The sequence below is a fragment of the Heterodontus francisci genome, chromosome 2 (assembly GCF_036365525.1).
Source record: "Heterodontus francisci isolate sHetFra1 chromosome 2, sHetFra1.hap1, whole genome shotgun sequence".
Lineage (NCBI taxonomy): Eukaryota > Metazoa > Chordata > Chondrichthyes > Heterodontiformes > Heterodontidae > Heterodontus > Heterodontus francisci.
The window spans coordinates 40,425,678-40,447,948 of NC_090372.1; the positions used below are offsets into that span (position 1 = coordinate 40,425,678).

Consider the following 22,271-nt stretch of genomic DNA (forward strand, 5'->3'; position numbering starts at 1 on the left):
CTATTGCGACCTGAGGGCGTGGCCAGTTTTGTGGGCAGGGCCTGATTTTGCTGAATTGAATCTTGAACCAGCGTAATAGATTGTGGAAAACATGAGCACAAGTGGGTGTAACTCACTTATGTTTAAAATGGCGCGATATTTTGTGCTGGTTTGACTGATTGTGCTGATGTAACTAACAGAAACTCACCCTTCTATATCGAAACAATGGATGGTCAGGGGCAGACACTACGGTCGATAGTTACAGGTATCTTATTGGACTCGGTGGCTTGTAAATGTCCTTGTAACTCTGCAAACAGCTATTTGAAATGATAGAGTGGGATAATACAGCTACAAACTCTCTTTTTAAGCTAGAATGTACTTAAACATTTGTTTGAAAATATGCAGTAGCTAAGTAACAAAATATGGCTGACAACAAACAGCATTTTAGCCTGCCCCCAATCCCATCTCATGTGCAGATTAGGACAAGTAGTTGTACTGATATTCTCACCTTTGGTGATTTCTTCTCCTTGGTTAAGCTGAGCAAACAGTTGGGAACGTGCCACAGATGCCTCATCCTTTGGTGTTTCCGGCGACAGGACTGGAGGGGGCCCAGGGGGGGGAGGAGGTGGAGGTGGGGGACAAGGGCCACAAGATGGTGCAGACATTGCGGGACCCTGAAAATAAAGGAAAAACAAACTTTCAGCTGCTGTTGCGACAGTGCTCACCCATTGTAAAATGACTGCATCAGCACCTTTAGGTCATCTTCACTTCAGCAACCTAGAGGCCTGATGTTCAAAAGAATTTGCTTCCCCCATACCCCCCCCGCAATAAAAATTCAATTTAGCCAGTAAATTTATGCAAATTAGGGGAAGCTTAGTCAGTACTGCATCAGTGACTTGGGGCTGGATGGATTTTATAAGCTCTTCAAAGAGCCGCTGCAATCTCAAGCGCAGCGGCTCATTTAAATAGTCGGGGTGGGCTGCCACCCCCCCCCCCCCCCCCCCACAAATCACATGGAGGGGGCGGGCTGTCTGTCCCCGGCAATGCCGTCAACTGCATGTGCACAGGCGCTGACACCATTTTTAAAGGGCTGTCAGCCCTACCAGCTTATTTAAATATTTAAAGATAGATGAAATAAAATTAAATGAATACACTTATTTTGCCCCTCACCCACCCCCTCATAACAATTAATTATTTGCCCTTCCCCCCCAAAAACACTTACCTTTACCATCTGACCTTACCCCCCACAAACTGCACAAAGTTTAAACTACAACCCTTCCCACCATCCCCTACACCCATGACGTTAATTTGACCCTGTACCCACCCGCTGCACTGATAAACATATCTCCTCTCCCTCCCCACCAGTGTTGCATGCTCTGAAGATCGCGGTGGGCCTGTAAGATCCCAGGTAAGTGTATATTAATTTATTAATTTTATTCATTTGCATATGTTAATTCAGAACCCGTCGCCCAGCAGCAGGGAGGCCACCACGGTGCCTCGCTGCTGCCAGGAGGATCGGGCCAGGCCCTGCCGGCATTGAGGCCTGTGGTGGGCCTCATCCGGGGCCATCTTCAGACTCTCCCCTGCCACGGATCACTACGTCGAGGGCTGCTTAAAATCCAGTCCTTGGATTTGTACTTCCTTGTTGACTTTCTTGTAATTCTCTTCCTTCCATTTGCAAATTCTCTCCCCTCCCAGTTCAGTGCATATCCAATCATTAATTCCCATTCGAGAATGTAGGGCGTTGCAGACCAAGAAATGAAACATGCCCTGCAGAGAGTGCCCTAATATTGCTAGTCCTGTTAGCGTTCTCAATTTTCATGGCCACTTTCTGTGCCCCCTTGTCCTTCTGTCCCCATTTCCCATAGCACCAGTCTCCCATTTACAAGTCCCAGTAACAGGGACTTATCACCACAGCCCACAGGACGGGCAAATCAAATGAACCACCATCCATGTCACTCCACTTTGTAGCTTACTACCTGCTACTATCTGCAGAGCAAACACCAGGCAGAAGCTGCCCTGGTCTTCACTGCTACGTAAAGGTAGCACTTTTATCTCCATGTCAGGACGTCATTCAAGTCCAACACCAGAGACTTGAGAACAAAATCTAGGCTGACACTCCAGTGCAGTACCGAGTGCTGCAGTCAGAAGTGCCTTCTTTTGAATGAGATGTTAAACTGAGGCCCCATCTTCCCTCTTGGGTGGATGTGAAAGATACCACTGCACTATTTCAAAGAACAGAGGAGTTCTCCTGGTCAACATTTATGCCTCAACCAACATGGCTCATAAAAAGCTTATCTGGTCATTATCATACTGCTGTTTGTTGGACCTTGTTTTGCACAAATTGTCTGCTGCGTTTCCTATATTACAACAGTAACTATTCTTCAAAAGTACTTCACTGGCTGTAAAATGCTTTGGAACATCTTGGAGGTCCTGAAAAGTACTATATAAATAAAAACCCCACTCCCCACATCTGTGTCAAACAATTATAAGTTTGCTTCCAGTAGCTACTCCAGGCTACAATCACTTAACATTTTTAAGCAGGACATGCACCAGTAATTGGAGAGATATGTCAATCAATCTAGTGGCAGTGTCTACAGTTACCGTGCAGGCACCAGCCATCAACTAGTCCGTCATTATCTGGCCCTCAGCAGTTTAAAATAAAATGTACTGCATGGGTGAAACTGATGCCGAGATGGCCCAAGATTCTCTTTGTGGAAATGATTGACACAGTAGATTGTGCATTTGGCAAACTACGTTTTTTGCTACTGAATAGAAATTAGCCTTTTAGTCGAAACAGGAGGGGCTTGGAAATAAGAGGGACTGGCAGGAGCAAATGAGACTGAACAAGCATCCTCCTGGGTTATTATGGACCAAAGATTGGAAAGTATAAACACTAAAAATTAAGTAACAAACTAAAATATTAGGTTAGAGAACTAGTTATCGATGAATATGATTACTAAATGTATGTTCCTCCACAGGAACTCTTTTTTTTGAATGTATTCATTCTCAGGCTATGAGTGCCACTGGCAAGGCCAGCATTTCATTACCTTTCAGAAAGTGGTTGTAGCCTTCTTCTTGAACCCCTGCTGTCCATGTGGTGCAGGTACTGTTAGGTAGAGAGTTCCAGGATTTTGACCCAAAGATGATGAAGAAACTGCAACATATGTCCAAGCCAGAATGGTTTGTGACTTGGAGGGGAACTTGGGAGATGATGCTGTTCCAATGCAGCTGCTGCCCTTGGCCTTCCAGGTGGTTGAGGTTACAGGTTTAGGAGGTGCTGTCAAAGAAGTCTTGGTGAGTTGCTGCAGTGCAACTGCTGCATACAATTTGAGTTCAATAAGGACACCACATTCTTGCATTGTGTTTATAGAAGCATCTTCATGTTACTTCATTAAAATGTGACATCAAACTCATGGAGCCTTGGCCTTTATTTTGTGCAATGCAGGTTACAGATTAGTAGGACAGTATCAAGTGTAAGTTAACATGAGTGCACCCGGTACTCTCATAAATGGTGTCCGGAGATCCCTGCTTGAATTTATTTTTCAGTTTCCTATGGTTCACAATGAAACAGCTGAAGTTGAATTATCACGTATGTAGACTAAATCCTGTATCTAATGCATAAATAGCTCCATGTATAAACAAAAGATAATGATCTGACTGTACAATTAAAACAAAAGTGTCTCTACCAGAGTGAATTTTAAGTATTTGAGCAAGACAAGACCCTATAAATACAAAAATTCAGACAATTTTTTGATGGCCTGTCTCCATTCCTATCTCAGCTTATCTGCTGCTGAAACCCTCATCCATGCCTTTGTTACCTCCACATTCAACTATACTAATACTTAAACTGGAGCTCAACCACAATTATGTTCCCATACCCTAACACGGGCTAAGTCCTCTTTACCCATCATCCCTGAGCTCGTTGACCTGTACACTAACTGTTGGTTAAGCAATGCCTTGATTTTAAATTTCTCATAGTTGTGTTCAAACCCACTCATAGCCTCGCCCTCCCACTATCTCTGTAACCTTCTCCAGTCCTACAATCCTGAGCTTTCTGCACTCCTGCAACTCTGGCCTCTTGTGCATCCCCAGCTTTAATTGCTCTCCAATTGGTGGCCGTGCCTTCAGCGGCCTAGGCCCTTAGCTCTGGAAATCCCTCCCTAAACCTCTCTCTCCTTCTTTAAGACGCTCCTTAAAAACTACCTCTTTGATCAAATGTCCTAATATTGTTTTATGCAGCTTCGTGTCAAATGTTGTGTCTGATTACGTTCCTGTAAAACACCTGGGAATACTTTTACTACTTTAAAGGCACTATATAAATGCAAGTTGTTGTTGCTTGTAATGAACCTGTGTGCAGGGCAAATTAATGCAGGGGCCGTAGTCAACTAACTATAGGGCCCGACAAATATGTTTAATACAATAGTATATTGTGATACGATTTTCTTTATTATTAATACAGTGGGTAAACAATCTACATGGCTGTATCTTCATGCATTTAACTAAAATGTTTGTGCTTTAATGGTTGTGCCAGTGGCAGGTGGTGGAAGGGCTCCCGAAGTTTCTTGATGCCCAAGGCCCCAAGAATTCTTAATCTGGCTCTTGCTATGTGTCAGCCCTTCCGTCTCTAGATACCCTTCTGCTTCTACCCAAAAGATTTAGTTTCCTCTTGGTGTCAAAACTAATTTAAAACAGACGTGTGCTGGGCATCAGGCGAAGTAACCATCAACCAGTCAGCTGCAAGCACCCAGTCAGGAACTTGCTAGGAGTTACCATGTAGGCAGCAGCCATCAAGCTGTCTCTCACTGGCTCACTAAAAGGCCCTGATGCGTAGAAATCAGAGCTTTGTGCCTGGGGCAGAGTAACAATTGAAGGCCCTGATAGAAAGAATAGTTAGGGCTTATCAGGCGACCGTATACCGTCATCTGCAAAAGCCATAGCTTTACAGGATTACCTCAGCTGTTTGTGTCTGCAACAGCTGTTACCCATAGTTCACTAGACTGATCTCCGTGCTCACAGTAGCTGTCATTTAATTTGTTATTTGTAAGAATTTTAGGAGGCCTCCAGAGGGGAAGACAAGACCTGATGTGCTCTTCTTACACAATATAATTCAGGATATGTACCGCATCTGATACAAAGGCAATGTGTCAATTAAGGCCATTTCTTCGGAATCACACATTTAAAAGACAAAATACAACCTAAAACTGATGAATTACTTCACACCACGTTAGGTATCCAAATAGGTATAATGAACAATTATTTACTTTTATCTGACTCTTACATGTCTTCCTCACGTCCCTCTGTAAACTCCCTCCTCCCATGGACGTTTGGGAAGGTCTGAACTGTGTCTTCTTCATTGCCACAGAAGACATACACACAGAAAATCGTACCCCTTTCTTCCTCCTCTTACCCCACTTCCAGTTACAACACTAGAGGCGAGAGAGTTGGACCATCAGGAAGCTCCTGAGTTGATCATTGAGTCACTCTAGTTGCTGGGAGAGCCAAACTCCAACCCCATGAGATGTGGCACCATAGCCTGACTGCAATATATGAAAACATCTTGAATGAAGTCACCTCATGTTCTCAGCTGCCCACCTTCCTATACGCTGGGTGCCCTCAGCACCCCTCTAGATTATACTAGTTAAACCCAGGATCCCACTCTAATATACTGGGTGCCCTCAGCATGCCTCACGAATATACTGGGTGTCCTCTGCAGTCTGATTTGGATCAATCCCGAGATAGGTTTGGGGAATACTGTACTGAATCAGCAACTGTAGCTTGGCTGGGTTATAATTTGAAGCTGTTGTAACCTCCAATGTGCAATATTAACAGAGTGTAACAATTCACTCAAGCTCTGTTTAGATATTGTTTTTACACTGTGATTACATAGGCTCAAAGCAAATACTTTACTAAAATGAAAAAAATTCTGCATGAGTTGGGAGGCTGTTCAGTAATTTTGATTGGCTGAAGTTTCTCATGTTAATTGACAGCTCATTGCACTGGTTATCCTTACAAATCAACTCCACGATCTGTGACTTGGCTGTAAAGCAGGGTCATCTCTTAGTCTGAGGTAAAAGGTCATCAAATTCAACATTTAAAGGGGAATGCACCATGTGCCAAGTGGCGCTATGACTTATCACAACTAATACACTCCTCAGCTTTGAAAACATCCTCAGTTATACTATTAGTTTGTCAAAGAGTTCAGTGCCACTTGTTTAAATCATGAGAAGCAAAAGTTATGTGGGGTCGCCAAACAACAATGGTTAACAATTGTACTATAACCGCTCCCTCTGTATTCTGTGAACATAAGAACAACTTGCATTTATATAGTGCCTTCAACATATTAAAACCTCCCAAGGCATTTCACAGTGGAGCTATCAGAAAATCTGACACTGAGCTACATATTAGGGATGGGTGGCCAAAAGCTGGGTCAAAGATTTAAGGAGTGTCTTAAAGGACGGAAGAGAGGTAGTGAGGCGGAGAAGTTTAGCACAACTTCTATCTGTGGTACAATATTTTTTGGCAACTAAAAAGAAAAAAAGACTCACAGCAGCTCTTCCATTAAAAAATTACGATTGTTAGCTTATTAATTTATTTTTTTCGAAGGACACACTCAACTCCCCCACTCTGCCAATCCCCTCACTCTGCCAACCCCACATTCCCCCCAAGTCAATCACGTCCAAGGTAAGTGTTCTACAATTAGATTCTGTGCCCCAAGCTAGGTGAAGGCAATGGGTCTCTGATCAAAATTCCAACATGGAACCCCCACTAAAGTAGGTAGGTGAATCCAAGCTCAACTGTACGGCTCCCCGTAATATTCTAATTTCTGCCATTCCCTGTACAGGCTTAGCATGAAGGAAGGCTGCTTGGAAGGATGGTGGGGAGATGTTAGTGCGGACTACTAGAGCCTATGGAAATGTACCTCAGCACAAACCATCTTCACAAGATAGGGGAGAAATACTTTGTGATTAATAAAAATAAAATTTGTGATAATATATTGTCTTTCATGATCTCAGGATATTCCAAAGCACTTTATAGCCAATGAAATTCTTTTGAAGTGTAGTCATTGTTGTAATGTAGGAAATGTGCCAACTAATTTGTGCACAGCAAGCTCCCACAGACAGTAATGTGACAATGACCAGTTAATGTGTTTTAGTGACTTGAGTTGAGGGATAAATATTGTTCAGGGCACTGGGGAGAATGTCCCTGCTTTTCTTTCAAAGAGTGTCATCGGGTCTTCACGTACACCTGAGAGCACAGATAGGGTCTCAGTTTAATGTCTGATCCAAACGACAGCACCTCCAAGAATGCAGCACTCCTTCAGGGCTACACTGGAGTGTCAACTTGTGTAATGTGTTCAGGTTTCTGGAATGGAACTTGAACACATAACCTTCTGAAATTGCGAAAGTGTTACCACATAGCCAAGTCTGACTGCCTTGTACAATTAAAATTTCAACTCTTGATATTGAAATTTTACAGAACAATTTTTGAAGATAGAAAAATAATTGGAAACTGTGATAAGAATTGTAAGACTAAACTCTGGTTGGATATCTCCTGAATACAGACTATCAACCAATAAGAATTACCACTTGTAAAAGGAGATGCCTGCTAGGGAATCTCTTAATACCATGATATATCCAGCACAGCCAGAAATGATGCTAGTTTGTTAAAAACTGCCTTTTTGGGAAATGATCCAAGTGGGCTTTTTTTACATGAAGTTTTTACACCGATCCCTTGACCCTTTTGGAGAATATGGTCCTTCAGGACAAGCAGGGACTCAGTGCTTTACCCAACAGACTCACTGAGCAGGTGTACAGTGACATTAAACACAGGCCTTTTGTAAGGAATTTCTTCACTGAAAACAAAAATGAAGTGAGTAGCCATTCACTATCCCATTATGAGACCACCTGTTTCATTTGAACACAGCAGCCAGTGACATACAACCCTTGTAAGTTAACAGCTGAACACCACCCGACTACTTTTTTGGGGCTGTAAATGGTCTTTGGAGAGCGAACAAAGAATTGCTCAGTAGGAATTATTTACTAAGAACATAAACATTTCATCAGCCTCTGTTGTGTATTGTCAGGTCCCCAGGTACCCATAACCACCACATTAGCTCCACATAATTAACAACATCCAGCCAGTCACATGAACCTCCTTGATGTAGACTTCTGCTTGGCTATATTTTTAATTGTTTTATTCAAATATACTTGCACAGGATGAATGCTCACTAAAATACATCAGAATCAGGAAATGCAATACAAATAACTACCAAAAGCTGAAAAATAATGAAAAAATAGAATAGAAGGAAATGACAGAAAAAAAGTAAAGAATTGAATTTATATATCACCACTGCTCATGTTGTCTAAGGGCCTTCTAAACTGCATGTTCTCTACACTTCTTAATATTCTGCTATTTCAATCTCAGACTTGTAGATATTGCAGATGGCAGTAAATTATAACATAGGAAGGGTTATTTTATATTTTTCTACTGGAGATGTTTCAAAGATGATGAAGTGAATAGTACCTGCTATGGGCGGGATTTTGTGCAGCCAGTGGGGGCCCCAACGCCGAGCCAAAAAGGCAAGCGGAACCTTGCCTTGGCCGTTTGGGGGACTCCCGGCTACATTTTATGGCGTTTGGGCAATTAACTGCCCAGTGCCGGGTCCTTGTCACTTTAAGGATGGGAATCCTGTGTCCAAGAGCTTGTGGCCACTGCTGGAACTGCAGCAGGCTGTTGATGAGCAATCAAGGATGGTCTAAAGGAAGTGGCAGGCTCGCTGGGGCCACTCAGGCAGGCACTGGCAAAGGGGGAGGGTGGTAGGTTAGTGAGGGCAAGGGGGTAGCGGATAGGAATGGGAGGCTCTTGCTGCCGGGGCCCTCCGTGGACCAGAGACTGCCCATGGATAAAGGCCCTTCCCCCAACCCCCAGGGAGGCCACCTTGAGTTAATAGGCGAACTGCCCACTTGGCGAAGGCCCCTCCCGTCGCTGGCAAAATGCCAGCAGTGGTGGGAAGAGGCCCCTAAATGGCCAATCAATTGGCCTCTGGGTGAGAAGGATGTCATCAGCCTTCCCTGCCACGGCCCAAATTAGAACGTGTCAGGCACTCCGCCCCCGCCTTCCCTCGCAATTTTATGGGCCCATCTGACTCCGTTACTGTCCCTAGGGGTCCCATAAAATTCAGCCTATATCTTCCAGTGTTAGATCTCAAAGATGGGAGATGGTCAGTGTGAAATTTAATAGCCAGTTCAGGAATCTTAAACAAAAGACAAACGTACATTTATGTAGCACCTTCCTCGTTCTCAGGACATCCCAAAGCTCTTGGTCAGCAACCAACTGTTGATGAAACATAGTTACTGCCGACAAACTCGGCAGGTAATTTGGTTGACAGCTAGATCCCACAAACAACACAGAGGTGAAAGACCAGTTAATCTGTTTTGGTGGTGTGGGTTGTGGATGGATGTTGGCCAGGACACCAGGAGATTTTAATGGCCTTCTTTGAAGAACTACCACCAGAACAGACAGGTTTAATGTCTCATCCAAAAGACAGCATCTGCAACGATACATCATTCCCTCAGTTTCACACAGAAGTGTCAACATAGAATATGTCGTTCAAGTGCTGGAATGCAGTTTGAACCTATCAATTTCTGACTCAGCAATGAGTGTGCTAGTAACCGAGTCAAGCTAACAATAGGCGACACTGAAAGAAATGAAGAAAGACTTGCATCTATGTAGCGTCTTTCATGACCATCCGCCATCTCAAAGTGCTTTACAACCAATGAAGCACTTTTGAAGTGTAGTCACTGCTGTAATGTAGAATACACGGCAGTCAATTTGTGCACAGCAAGCTCCCACAAACAGCAATGTGAAAATGATCAGAGGGACACCGGGATAACCTCCCTGCCTTTCTTCAAAATAATGCCGTGGGATCTTTTACATCCACTTGAGAGGGCAGACCAGGCCTTATTTTAACATCTCATCTGAAAAAAAACGATACCTCTGACACTGCTACACTCCCTCAGTACTGCACTGGAGTGTCAGCCTTGATTTTTGTGCTGAAATCTTGGAGTGAAACTTAAATCTTCTGACGCAGAGGCGAGAGTGGTACCAACTGAGCCATAACTGACAATGAACAATTTCATATTTTGCATTAAGCTGTGATTTTAAAAAGCTATTCAAAACAGGGTGGGTGAGTGCCAAAAATAAGTTTCCTGTGTGGCATCTGCTCATTGGTTTTCTTTTCAACAGCACCCAGGTAGGATCTAACTAATAAAAACAGAAAATACTTTAAATAAACTGCAGATCGATCAGCTGTTGGACAACCCGCAGTGTATTTCCTGTTTTTTTCTGTTTTTATTTCAAATTTTGCATTTCCTTTCTTTTTATCCCAGTTGCTTTGAGGATCCCATTCCCAAACAGAGCCTTTCCACTTGACTATGTCAATGTACACTTTAGGCTGAATTTTCATTTATGGGTCTCAATCCTGCATCAGGAGGAAATACGGTTTGGGGACCCACACATGCTGGCGTCCAAACCCAGAATGCGATTTTCGAGGAAGCAGACAACTAAGTGGCCGCCTCTGGAAGTCCTGCCCGATTAAGAGTGGAGGGAAGGTTCACGATGCTCTAGGGCCTTTAGGAGACCCTCCAGCACTGACATTTCGGCAGCCTCCCCGTCAGAGGTGATTTCTGCCGATGCAGGTAGGTGAGAGGGCACCTCAAGATGGAAGTGCCCTCTGAAGACTTTTTAAAATCTTTAAAAATAGAAAGAGGCCACAGCTGCCAGGCTGTCATTGTGGAGGGGGAGCCCCTCTAAAGGGCAGCCTTTGGCTACAGCTGTGACCATCTCAGTATGAGGCAGGGGTTCAAAATGATGTTGTAGCGTGCGCCCGCCCCCGCCCACACTGTCGGCCACCAGGAGGCCGGCTCCATGCATCATCAGGACTACAGCTGCCGTGGGGTGCCCGCTGGCCGGCTGGGAAATTCCAGTCGACCTCAGAGCATTGCTCTTCACAGGCCCTTTAATTGCTTTAATTTAGTTGCCACCACCCCGCCTCCCCCCCCACCCCCACCCGCCAACCACCTCTTCAAAAATGGCCCCGAGGCAGGACTATGGCAGAAAACTGGCCGGTGAGGGGAAATTACTCGCCCATCTGTCTCCATGGCTGTTTAAAAATTCAGCCCTTTGTATCAGTGAACTAAACTGGAGGGGAAGTTACACTGATTTGCTTATTTTTCCAGTTCTATTGTTAATGGGATTTTATAAGAATTACACCAACTGTTTGCTTTACCGATGCAATTCAGGAAATTCCAAATGATAAAACCCTTTGCATCACCCTCAGGGAACAGCCGCTCTGACACCAGTTTTCATTGTCTGCCACTCGTACAAAAAGCTAACTTTAGTCCCAGGGATCGAGCAACAAGAACAATTCAGAATGGTTCGGCTCAGGTCAGTTCAACTTAATGTACTCATTCAAGAATCATATCAAGAATCACACGCACACACACACAAAGCTTTATATCATGGTGTAGAGAGTTTTTCCAAGAGGTTCTGAAAATTGCAACTTTCAATACATCTTTTTGTAATTACAGGACATGATAGTCATTGAGTTATACAGCACAGAAACAGGCCCTTTGGCCCATCTGATTTTGCAGACCATTTTCAGTTCTGTCCTGACTTCTGAACAGGTTGCCCAAATTTAAGTCCCTGGGATTAATGCACCTTTCAAATACTTCTTTGCAATTCCAAGATCCAGGGGATTAATTGGTGCTATTCTCAGTCAGAATTATTAAGACCTTATCATCTTAAGGCTGAAACCCTAAACTGTGCACTTGAAAATATATTGATGTTAATCCAAATGAGAATAATAAATTCCTGAAAATACTGGAAGTAACAACTTATATTTATATGGTGTTACAACCAGGTGAGAAAGAGGTATAGGGTTCCCTTTCAGCCTTCACTTGTCTTACTGTAACAGGGTTTTATTTTTTAACCACACAGTATTTTTAGCTCCCCCTTGGTGAATCCTTGTTCACCGCTTTCCAATTATAAGGCAAAGAAACGAGCACAAACAGGCTTTCTTAGGTTTAAAGAAGGTGAAATTTTATTAAACTTAAACTCTAATTTGGTCGACACCTATGGATACACGACGCGCCCACACTAGCATGCATATGTGATACACACATGCAAATAGAGACAGAAAAGAGCAGAAGAAAAATAAAGTGGAAAGGTTTGAGGCAATATCTGAAGAGTTTTTGTTACGGGTCTTCGAGCTTACTGTCGAGTCCTAGTTTGTAGGTAGATCTTGCTTTTCGTTGAGGCCCAGTCTTGTTCTTAAACCTTGTTCACTGTAGGAGACTTTTCTCTCTTACGGTTCATGTGTCTTCAGTCAGGCTTTGGAGTTCTGTGAGAAAGATATGGGAGCAGACAGGAGAGGCTGTGGCAAGCCAGCCAGGAGAGGTCTTTTCAATCCAGGAGCACAGAGCCTTCTGCAGACTCTCAATTCAAAAAACTGTCCAATTCAGAAAAAAGCCCAGACTGCCAAGCAGGTTAGTCATGTAACTAACTGGTTTGACCACATTTGTTTGTGGACTGTATTGGAGCAGGGGATAGCTCCTTTGTTCCAAGCAGTATCTGTTAATATGCAAAAATGTCTTTCCGACCAGGGGCCTGGCAATTCCTGGTAACAGGCCTTCTCTTCTTCCCAGCAATAATTTGAATTTTAATGTCCATGTGGCGAAATTAATGTGCCTCATTCTTGGCAGGTGAGGGCCTACATGACAATAGCGCCTTTAATGTAACAAAACGGTCCAAGGCACTTGACACAGGAGCATTATAAGACAAAATATGACACCAAGCCACAAAAGGGGATATTAGGTCAGATGACCAAAAGCTTGGTCAAAGCTGTAGGTTTTAAGGAGTGTCTTAAAGGAGGAAAGTGAGCTGGAGAGTGTAGGGAGGGTATTCTAGAGCTTGGGGCCTAGGCAACTGAAAACCAATGGTAGAGCGATCAAAATCAGGGATGCACAAGAGGCCAGAATTAGAACAGCACAGATATCTCAGAGTTGTGGGATTGGAGGAGATTACAGAGATAGGGAGGTGCAAGGCCATGGTAGAATTTGAAAACAAGAATGAGAAATTAAAAATCAATACATTGCTTGACTGGGAGCCAATCTAGGTCAGCGAGTACAGGGCTGATCAGGGAATGGGACTTGGTATGAGTTAAGAGACGGGCAGAGATTTGGATGACCTCAGGTTTACAGAGGGTTGAATGTGGGAGATCAGCCAAGAATATACTCGCATAGTCAAGTCTAGAGGTTAGAAAGGGATGTATGAGGCTTTCAGCAGCAGATGAGCGGAGCTCGTGGCAAAGTTGGGCAATGTTACTGAGGTGGAAATAGATGCAAAAACGAGGTCGGAAGCTCAGCTTGGGATCAAATGTGACACCAAGGTTGTGAACAAACTGGTTAAATCTCAAACTGCTGCCAGGGAGAGGGATGAAATTGGTAGTTAGGGAAGAGTTTGGAACAGGGAGTGAAAACAATGGTTTCACTTTTCTCAATACATAATTGGAGGAGAATTCTGCTCATTCAGTACTGGATGCCAGATAAGCAGTCTGATAATTTAGCAATGTTGGAGGAGTCAAGAGAGGTGTTAGTGAGTTAGAGCTGGGTGTTGCCCGCGTACATGTGAAAACTAACGCTGTGCTTTCGGATGATGTCAGCGAGGAACAGCATGTAGATGAGAAATAGAAAGAGGCCAAGGATAGATCCTTGGGGCTCACCATAGGTAACGGTGTGGGAGCAGGAAGAGAAGCCATTGCAAGTGACTCTCTGGCTATGACCTAATCCAAATGAAACATACAAAATGTGATCGGTCATAGGCGGTTAAACTGGATAACTCCGGTAAGTGGGTGCAAGGGATCACGATGTGCGAATAACTTGCGCCCGTTCACTGTGATGCAGGCAGGATGTTAAATTCATGCTGCATGCAGCCAGCGCATCCCGCGCTGTTCATAGACTGCCTGTATCAGCAGGGGGCCCGATATTGTGAGTGCTTAGCACTATTTAAAGCCAGCCTACACCTCTTAGAGGGAAGGTGCATTGTGGCTGGAATAGGTGCTGGGAGTATTTTCAAAAGTGAAAAAAATGGAAGACTCGCATTTACATAGTGCCTTTCACAACCTCAGAATGTCCCAAAGCACTTTACAGTGAAGTACTTTGAAATGTAGCCACTGTTGTAATATAGGAAATGCGTAGCCAACTTCGCACAGCAAGCTACCAAAAAACACAATGTGATAATAACCAGATAATCTGTTTTTCTGATGTCAATTGAGGATTAAATATTGGCCAGGACACCAGGGATAACTCCCCAGCTCTTCTTTGAAATAGTGCCATTGATCTTTTACATTCACTTGGGAGGGTAGATGGGACATAGGTTTAACATCTGATCCAAAAGATGGCACCTCTGACAGAGCAGCACTCCCTCAGTACTGCACTGGACTGTCTGCCTAGACTGTTGTGCTCAAGTCCTGGATGGACCTTGAACCCACAACCTCAGGGCTCAGAGGCAAAAGTGCTACCAACTGAGTCACAGTTGATACCATCAACAATGGCTGACCAATGTAGAGTGTGTGCACCAAGGTTCTCAAATACTGCACTCGAGGTCTTGATGAAGAGGTGGAATGGAGGAGGAGGTATGTCCTGCATCCTCAGGGGGTCAGAAGGCAGTGAGAAAAGATAGCAGGAGAGCTCAATGCCAGGAGTATAGCTGCAAGGTGAGTGTTACGACCTCAACAGAACATACTAACATACAAATTAGGAGTAGGAGTAGGCCACTTGGCCCCGGAGCTCTGTCATTCAATAAGATCATGGCTGCTCCGATTGTAACCTTGATTCCACATTCCTGCCTACCTCCAATAACCTTTCAGCCCCTTGCTTATCAAGAATCTATCTATCTCTGCCATAAAAATATTCAAAGACTCTGCTTCCACTGCCTTTTGAGGAAGAGAGCTCCAAAGACTGAGAAAAAAAATTCTCCTCTTCTCTGTTGTCACAGTTCTTTTTTTTTTCTCCTTGGAAATATTGAGGTGCACCTTTAAGACTGTAAAAAGATCAGTGCACCTTTAAGACAGAAAACTCCAGAGACTTAGTATTTCAGACTGCATTCTGGTTGCCACGCGACAGTAGCATTAAAGAAATCCCTTGATTCAACGTTGCAATTTGACTTTTGAAAACTAGCTGGCACAGACTGGTCTAGAGAGAGACTGTTCCAGCAACTGAAGAAAGAAGCAGTTTTAGTTCTCGTTCTCTCTCTCAAGAAGATTCTACAAAGCAGCAAGCCGAATTAATTCCCTAAGAAAATAAGAAAAGCTTTTTTTTTTTATTAACAAAGTATCAGTATTGCTGTGTTCATCACTGAAGGGTCAGTTAACGCTACAACAGCCGAACTGCTAAATTCCTATCTTTGAAGGACCTTCTTGTTCTCATCGGACCACTGTAAAGACTTCAAGCGACCTTGTACTGTTTCTACATTGGAAGATTCCATTCATCAGAAACGTAACTTGCAAAGACTTTTTAACATTATTTTTTCTGTCAGCTAATTAAAAGCCAAAGTACCGTTAGTTTGAGTATATGTATGCGAATGCGAGAGTTCAATTTTTAAATAAGATTATATGGTCTTTAGATATTGGTTTATCTTAGTAGTGTTTAAGATTTTAGTTTTTTTAATAAATAATTTGTTGATATCTAAAGATACCTGGTTTGGTCCGCTTAATTCGGGGGTTACTAGATCGTTCAATTTGAGTGTTTTTTTTCCGATTTGGAAAACTTGAAGAAATATGCTGCGACCTGTGGAGCAACGGGACTGAATTAACAGTGCATTGTTTCCACCGCAATTCGAATCATATATTTTAATTGGGGGCCTTGGTCCAGTGTAGTCGTAACACTGTGTTGAATGGGCGACCCCTTATTTTTAAACAGTTACCCCTAGTTCTAGATTCTCACATGAGATGAAACATCTTTTCCACATCCACCCTGTCAAGACCCCTCAGGATCTTCTATGTTTCAATCAAGTCGCCTCTTAGTCTTCTAAACTCCAGCGGATACAAGCCTAGCTTGTCCAACCTTTCCTCATATGACAACCTGCCCATTGCAGGTATTAGTCTAGTAAACCTTCTCTGAACTCGTTCCAATGTATTTACATATGAACTCCCCAGAACAATTAAAGAATTTCACAAGATTTCACAGTTTAAGCCTTTTACTATAACTAAACTAAAAATCAATTTTAACTAAATACTTAGTAGTTAGCTAATACACTAAATTACAGAGAACGGTATTTTTCAGTAACTTATTAACACACTCGATAACACCACAACATATTTATAAGTTACAAAGTGTTTTCATCGGAAAGGTATCCTTGCGGTTAAAAGTCCCAAACTCCTCCCAGTTGCAGTGGGTTGGGTCTCCCAGTGTCCTTCTCAAAGCCAACGTCTTCTTCGCTCACTTCTTCCGAGCACATTCGACTGGTCTTCCATTAATAAGGCAATCTCTGGTGACACTGTTGGTTTTTTCTCCTCCACAAACCTCAACTTTCGAATTGGGTTCAAATCTTAGCCTTTTGCTGTATTGGTGATCTGAGAGCAGCTGCTTCTCTTTCTCTCTTTTGGCTGCACAGCTCTGCTTGCTAGTCTTCCTTTCTACCTGCCTCCAGACCTAGGAAAGCCTGTTGAATTTATCCAGATCAATAGTCAACAGTCATTTGCCTTTTATAATTCTCAGAAACCATGGGCTAAATTTTGTTCTCTTGTCTGAGGTGGGCTTGGTGGTGTTGGGCGCTGGGGGCGCGGGGGGGGGGGGGGGGGGGGGAGGCATGGAGAATTTCCACAGAGCCATAACCCAGTGTGCCATTTCTGTCCGAGGTGAGGAAGTACCCTAATGGTACTGACGGCCCGACGTAACGGCATTGTAATTTAAATGCTGTTTTAAATAAATTTAAATCTATTTCAGTGCAATCCAACAAATGTCCCGCTATTTTGTGGTTGACGTGTGGCAATCACGTGCCTTCAGTTTCACGACTCTGAAAAGTTGGCGGTACCGAGGCAAGAGGCGTTAGCGCCGCGAAAGGAAGGTAACCTAACCATAGTAGCATAGGGGAAGTCGGGGTTACAGCAGCCATTGCTGCTATGCTGAGTGTCCAAGGGGGGTTATGAGTACTGGGGGTACTCTGCAAAGGGGTTGTGTGTGAATGGGGGGGAACTTTTAGAAATGGCGCCAGTACCTGCTCCGACATCAGGTGACGCAGTAAACAACATCTCCATTGCTGCCCCCGCCACCTGATTGGGCGGATGGCTGCCTCCATTTTGCTCACATCACAAATGGGACCATCCACTATCCAGGCTGCAGCCAGCGGCCAAGGACATTGTAGAAGCGCTACAAAAGGCAAAGGCACACGGAAGAGGCACTAATGGAATGCACAAGGTTGACTTGATTTTTTAATGCATTGTGTCATAATTTAATTTATAAATCTGGATTGGAATGTGTATTGTGTGTTTTATTCTTGCATTGTGGGAAAGAAGACAATGTGCTGGTCAGTGACAGTGGAAAGATGAGGATTGTGGGACTGTTAGTGAACAGGGAGGTGTGGTTGAGATTACTGGTATCGCTCATGAATCCTGCCCAGGCAGGAAGGGGCTATCGATGTTGCAACCTCCCTTCCTCTTTGTGTTCCTCCACTTCCGCATGATGCTCAGCTTCTCACCTAATAGGTGGTGGCAGGGGCTGTTCCCTCATAATGACAAGTTTGTGCAGCATACAGCATTCCACAACAAATCTTGAGGCCCAGTCAGCTGAGTGCTACAGGGCTCCTCCAGAGTGGTCCAGGCAGCGTAAGTGTTGCTTGAGAATGCTGACGGTGTGCTCTATAATGTTTCTTGTGGCAGCATTGCTCTCATTGTATGCCTGCTGTTTACATGTGCATGTGCATGGGTTCTGGACCAGAGTCATGAGCCATGTTATGAGTGGATAACCTCTATCACCCTGTAGCCACCCTTTGATTTGCTGTGGTGATTCAAATACAGCTGGCACAGAAGACTGCCACAGAATGAATGAATTGAGACTACTGCCAGGAAACTGGGCATTCACCTGCATGATGTGCTGCTGGTTATCACACAACAACTGCAAATTGAGGGAATGGAATTCCTTTCAGCTCAAGAAAATGGTAGAGTTGACATGAGGTGCAAGCAAAGCAATGCATGTGCAGTCAATGGCATCCTGCACCATGGGGAATCCTTCAATCCAGCAGCAGCCTGGAAGAAGTCTCTGCTTGTCCTCTCTTCATTCTGCCAGATATGTTCAATTTCAAGAGTAAGGCCTATTAGGCTACATGTCTCTGGGAGCAGCTGGTTTCAGTACAAGCTTTTAAAGCCACCGAAAAAGTACTTGAGCACCAGCCAGACTACTCCTTGTAGACTACTGAAACTGTAGACAAATATGGAGAAGTACCCAAAACACATTACACTGCACCAATATCCAGAAGAAATAATTCAGCAACTAACCTGTAATTAGCTTGTGATCTCTTTGAATAGCAAATGGTGGGGTCAATGTTCCCTCTAACTTCTCTTCTGTGCGCACGGCCAACTTGTTGCACTGTGCGGTCCCTTTAAGATTGATGCATGGTTGCCCATGCGCATATCTTAAAGGGATGTTACTTTATGTGGGCTGTTTGTTCCCCGTGTAGCACATTCCCGACTGTTGCGCAAACTTATGGGAACATTGGAGGAGAGTCCTTCATGCCGTTTAACTTCATGTTCAGCAGTATGAGGTAAAGTCAGGGCCTAGGCTGGAGTGCGGCACTGGCGTCAAATCAGCATTGCACACTGACTGGCATCCAGATTTGGCCGCTTTGCATAGCTCTGACGGTTGTTAGGTGCAAGAGCACAAACCTCTTTAAAAATATGGCATCCAGCACACTCCAGAAGTGTGCGCATGAATTGTGGATGATGTCATTTTCAAACTTTAGGGGGCCTTGTAGCTGCCAAAAATTGGGTGCTACAGAGTCCAATTTCTCCCCTACTGTCTATAAACTGAATCAAGTTTTGGGGACAGATCCCTTCTGGGAACTGGAAATGGAAATAAGAAAGCTCCTAAGCAGTGGGAAAGGAAAAAAGGGAAAATCCACAAAGGGGAGGTGAATGAGTTGAATAATCCACGAGTTGCTTATTATAACAGCAGTCAGTTAGGAGATAATAGATGATCTCAGCAAAGCAATGGGTAGACATTAAAACAAATTAATGCATAATTAGCTAAGGTGGGCGAAGCTGAAAGACATTTCTGTTTTTGCTTTTAATTCTGATTTCCAGCATTCACAGTTTTTCTTTTGATTTATACATCTGCTGACCTACTATAGTCAGTGCTGACGTTGGGTCAGAGAATACATGAAAATGTGACATGTGAAGTGCAGCAGGGAGAAAATGTAACACTTACAGGAAGTGCATGCTATGTGCAGGACTTTTAGACATTATAGATTGATATAATGGCTAGTTTAGTATTGGCATCAGGTGCAATGCATTGCAATAATGGTGCATTCCTCCTTTGGGCAAGGAACCTGTGTGATCTAGAAATTATCAGGCTAGTGCAAACTGGGTGCTGGGAACGATTCCTTTGTCTGAACTTTTAGGCCTGACATGCACCCAATATTTGGCCTTGGGCCTAGGGTTACCAACTCTGGTGGAAATTCAGTCCATGACCTCTCACCTCCAAGTGCCCCATGCTCCCATTAGTGGTCACCCCATTTCCATCTTTGGGATGCAACACCTTCCTACGCCAATTGACAACCAAATAAACTTCATTGCTTGACTGGATGATTTTTTTTTAAAGCCCCTTTGACTGATCTCCCGAGGTTGCTGACAGTAACATGCTGGAGATTAATCTTTAATTCCTGGCAACTCTGCCTGAACTTCATTTACATCAGGCCCGCGGTCTGTGAATCCCTGCTGGGCCTCCCCAGGCAGCTCGCTGGTGAGTAGCCTGGGATTTCGCACTGCTGTGCCACTGGCAACACTCTCAGGTGACTGTTTACAGGGGAAGAGTAGGCAGGCGAGCAGGGGCCAACAATAATCTGTGGGATTCAGTGGAGCAGGTGAAGAACACTCCTGCTCCACACTCAGGAGGTATATTTTGGTGGTAGCCTACAGTGGTCCCTTTAAGGACTGTGGCTAGACTACATCTAGACCAAGATTTTTTGAATGCAGCCAATTTGGCTGAAATTAATGGGAAAGAAAATCAGCAACGATGTATAGCAGGTGGCTGATCTGACATCACTTGTTTTACTCTATCACCCAAAGTCAAAATTACCCCTGTCCACATTAGATTGCAGACTCACCAGCTGCATTTATTCATCACTTTCTTCGGGCTTCTATAGTCCAGATGGCAAGGGCAGCGACAGCCACTTTTGCGTTTTTGGAATGGGCTCCCGCACTCTACTGGCAGCACTGCAGAACACTCTGGCTTCAGGATGAGGGAATGGTTTGACTGATGGATTTGTGAGGAACTGAGTTCCCGAATTTAGCCTTCTTGGATCCGAATTATGAAACAATTGTCAAAGGCAATGGAACCTTTTCTCTCATCCAAAAAGAAAGGACGCGTGCATTATGTAAACTCTCCTTCATTGTAACTTCATTGAGGACTTTCCAAAAATACACAGAAAACTGAAAATCACTTCATTTTCCTGAAGTAGGTATTCTGGACATTCAACAATTTTCAATTAACAGTACAACTGCCCCCTCGCTATGGATTCCTTAGTGTACTGCTGGTCGTGCAATTTCTGATCTGAAATCCATGGTTTCGCTTCTAATTGGGCTTTACACATCCAAGTAAAACAGCAAAGTGCGTTTGGATCACAATAAAACACCTTGGGGTGCTTCTCCTGTGCAGAACTGCAGCTAAGAGGGACGGCAAACGTCAAGTGCTGATGCAGCTGCTCACAACTCCTCAAGATATGTAGACACAATCTCTCCATTTCAAAAACAAAAGGAGGTTCAAACAGCTGAAAAAAGAGCTAAAATAGGTCTCCAACTTTACAATGTAAAAAGTGCCTAACAAGCAGAGGCTGGTTTAAAGGAGATAGACAGGCTGGAGGAAGGAGTGCTATACAAAGTAATCCTCTGCATATATATTTTTTTCTTTCCCAATTTCACCCTCACCCCTTCCCAATCCGGGGGTGGCAGCTGATGCAGGAACAGTCGGAGAAGCCTGAAGCTTGCCTGTACAAATATTTATTTTGCTTTTGTTGAAAAATTGAGGGTGATGGCCTGGATTTTGTCCAAAATGGATATAAATAAAAAGAACTTGGATTGATATAGCAACTTTCAGAAGCTCAGGACATTTCAAAGCACTTTTCAGTCAATGAAGTACTTTTGAAATGCTGTCACTATTGTAATGCAGCAGCTAATATGCACACAGTAAGATCCCACAGACAGCAATGTTATAATGACCACATAATTTGTATCTAGCAATGTTGGTTGAGGAATAAACTTTGGCCAGAGCATTGAGGAGGATCTTTCCTGCTCTTCTTTGAAATAGTGCCATGGCACCTTTTACGCCCGTCCACCTGAGGGGGCAGACGGGGCCTTAGTTTAACGTTTCATCCAAAAAAACAGAACCTCTGACAGTGCAGCACTCCCTCAGTGTTACACTGGAGTGTCAGCCTAGGATTTGTGCTCATGTCTCTGGAGGGGGCACTTGAATGCACAGCTCTCTGACTCAGAGGCGAGAGTACTATCACTGAGTCACAGCTGACATCAAGAACGATAAGAGAAAATGGAGCTACCACTAAATCCCTCACCATTAAGAACATTCCTCCCTCCCTCAAGAGAAAGTTAGGAGAATTTGCCCCCTCACACAAAAAGAGTTCTTGGACGAGGGGATGTTTTACTACAAGTGGTTATTTAAAGCAGATAATAATCATCATTTAAAAAGAAACTGGATAAGTATTTCAAATGTGTGAATATGAAAGGATACAGGGCAGGACAGGGAAATGGGATTCGAGCAGATAGTTCCAGTTAAGGAGTTAGCTTCAGTACAATAATGATGGGCCAAACTGCTTCCCTTTGTGTTAATCTTGAGTTTATAGCCTTGTTCATTGGTAGCACTTCCACGTCTGAGTCAGAAGGTTGTGGTTTCAAATCTCACTCCAGAGACTTGAGCAGATAATCCAGGCCGACCCTCTCAGGTGGACATAAAAGATCCCATGATACTATTTACAGAAGAGCAGAGGAGTTCTTCTGACCAATATTT

The 22,271-nt window shown here is 43.8% G+C and overlaps 1 protein-coding gene across 1 annotated transcript in view; it reads right to left on the reverse strand.

The window, feature by feature from the left end:
* Positions 1 to 22,271, reverse strand: part of cap2 (cyclase associated actin cytoskeleton regulatory protein 2) — a 237,952-nt gene that overhangs the window by 23,937 nt on the left and 191,744 nt on the right. The window contains exon 8 of the mRNA XM_068057232.1: positions 488 to 653. Coding sequence (XP_067913333.1) covers positions 488 to 653 — 166 coding nt within the window. The remainder of the gene's footprint in view (positions 1 to 487; positions 654 to 22,271) is intronic.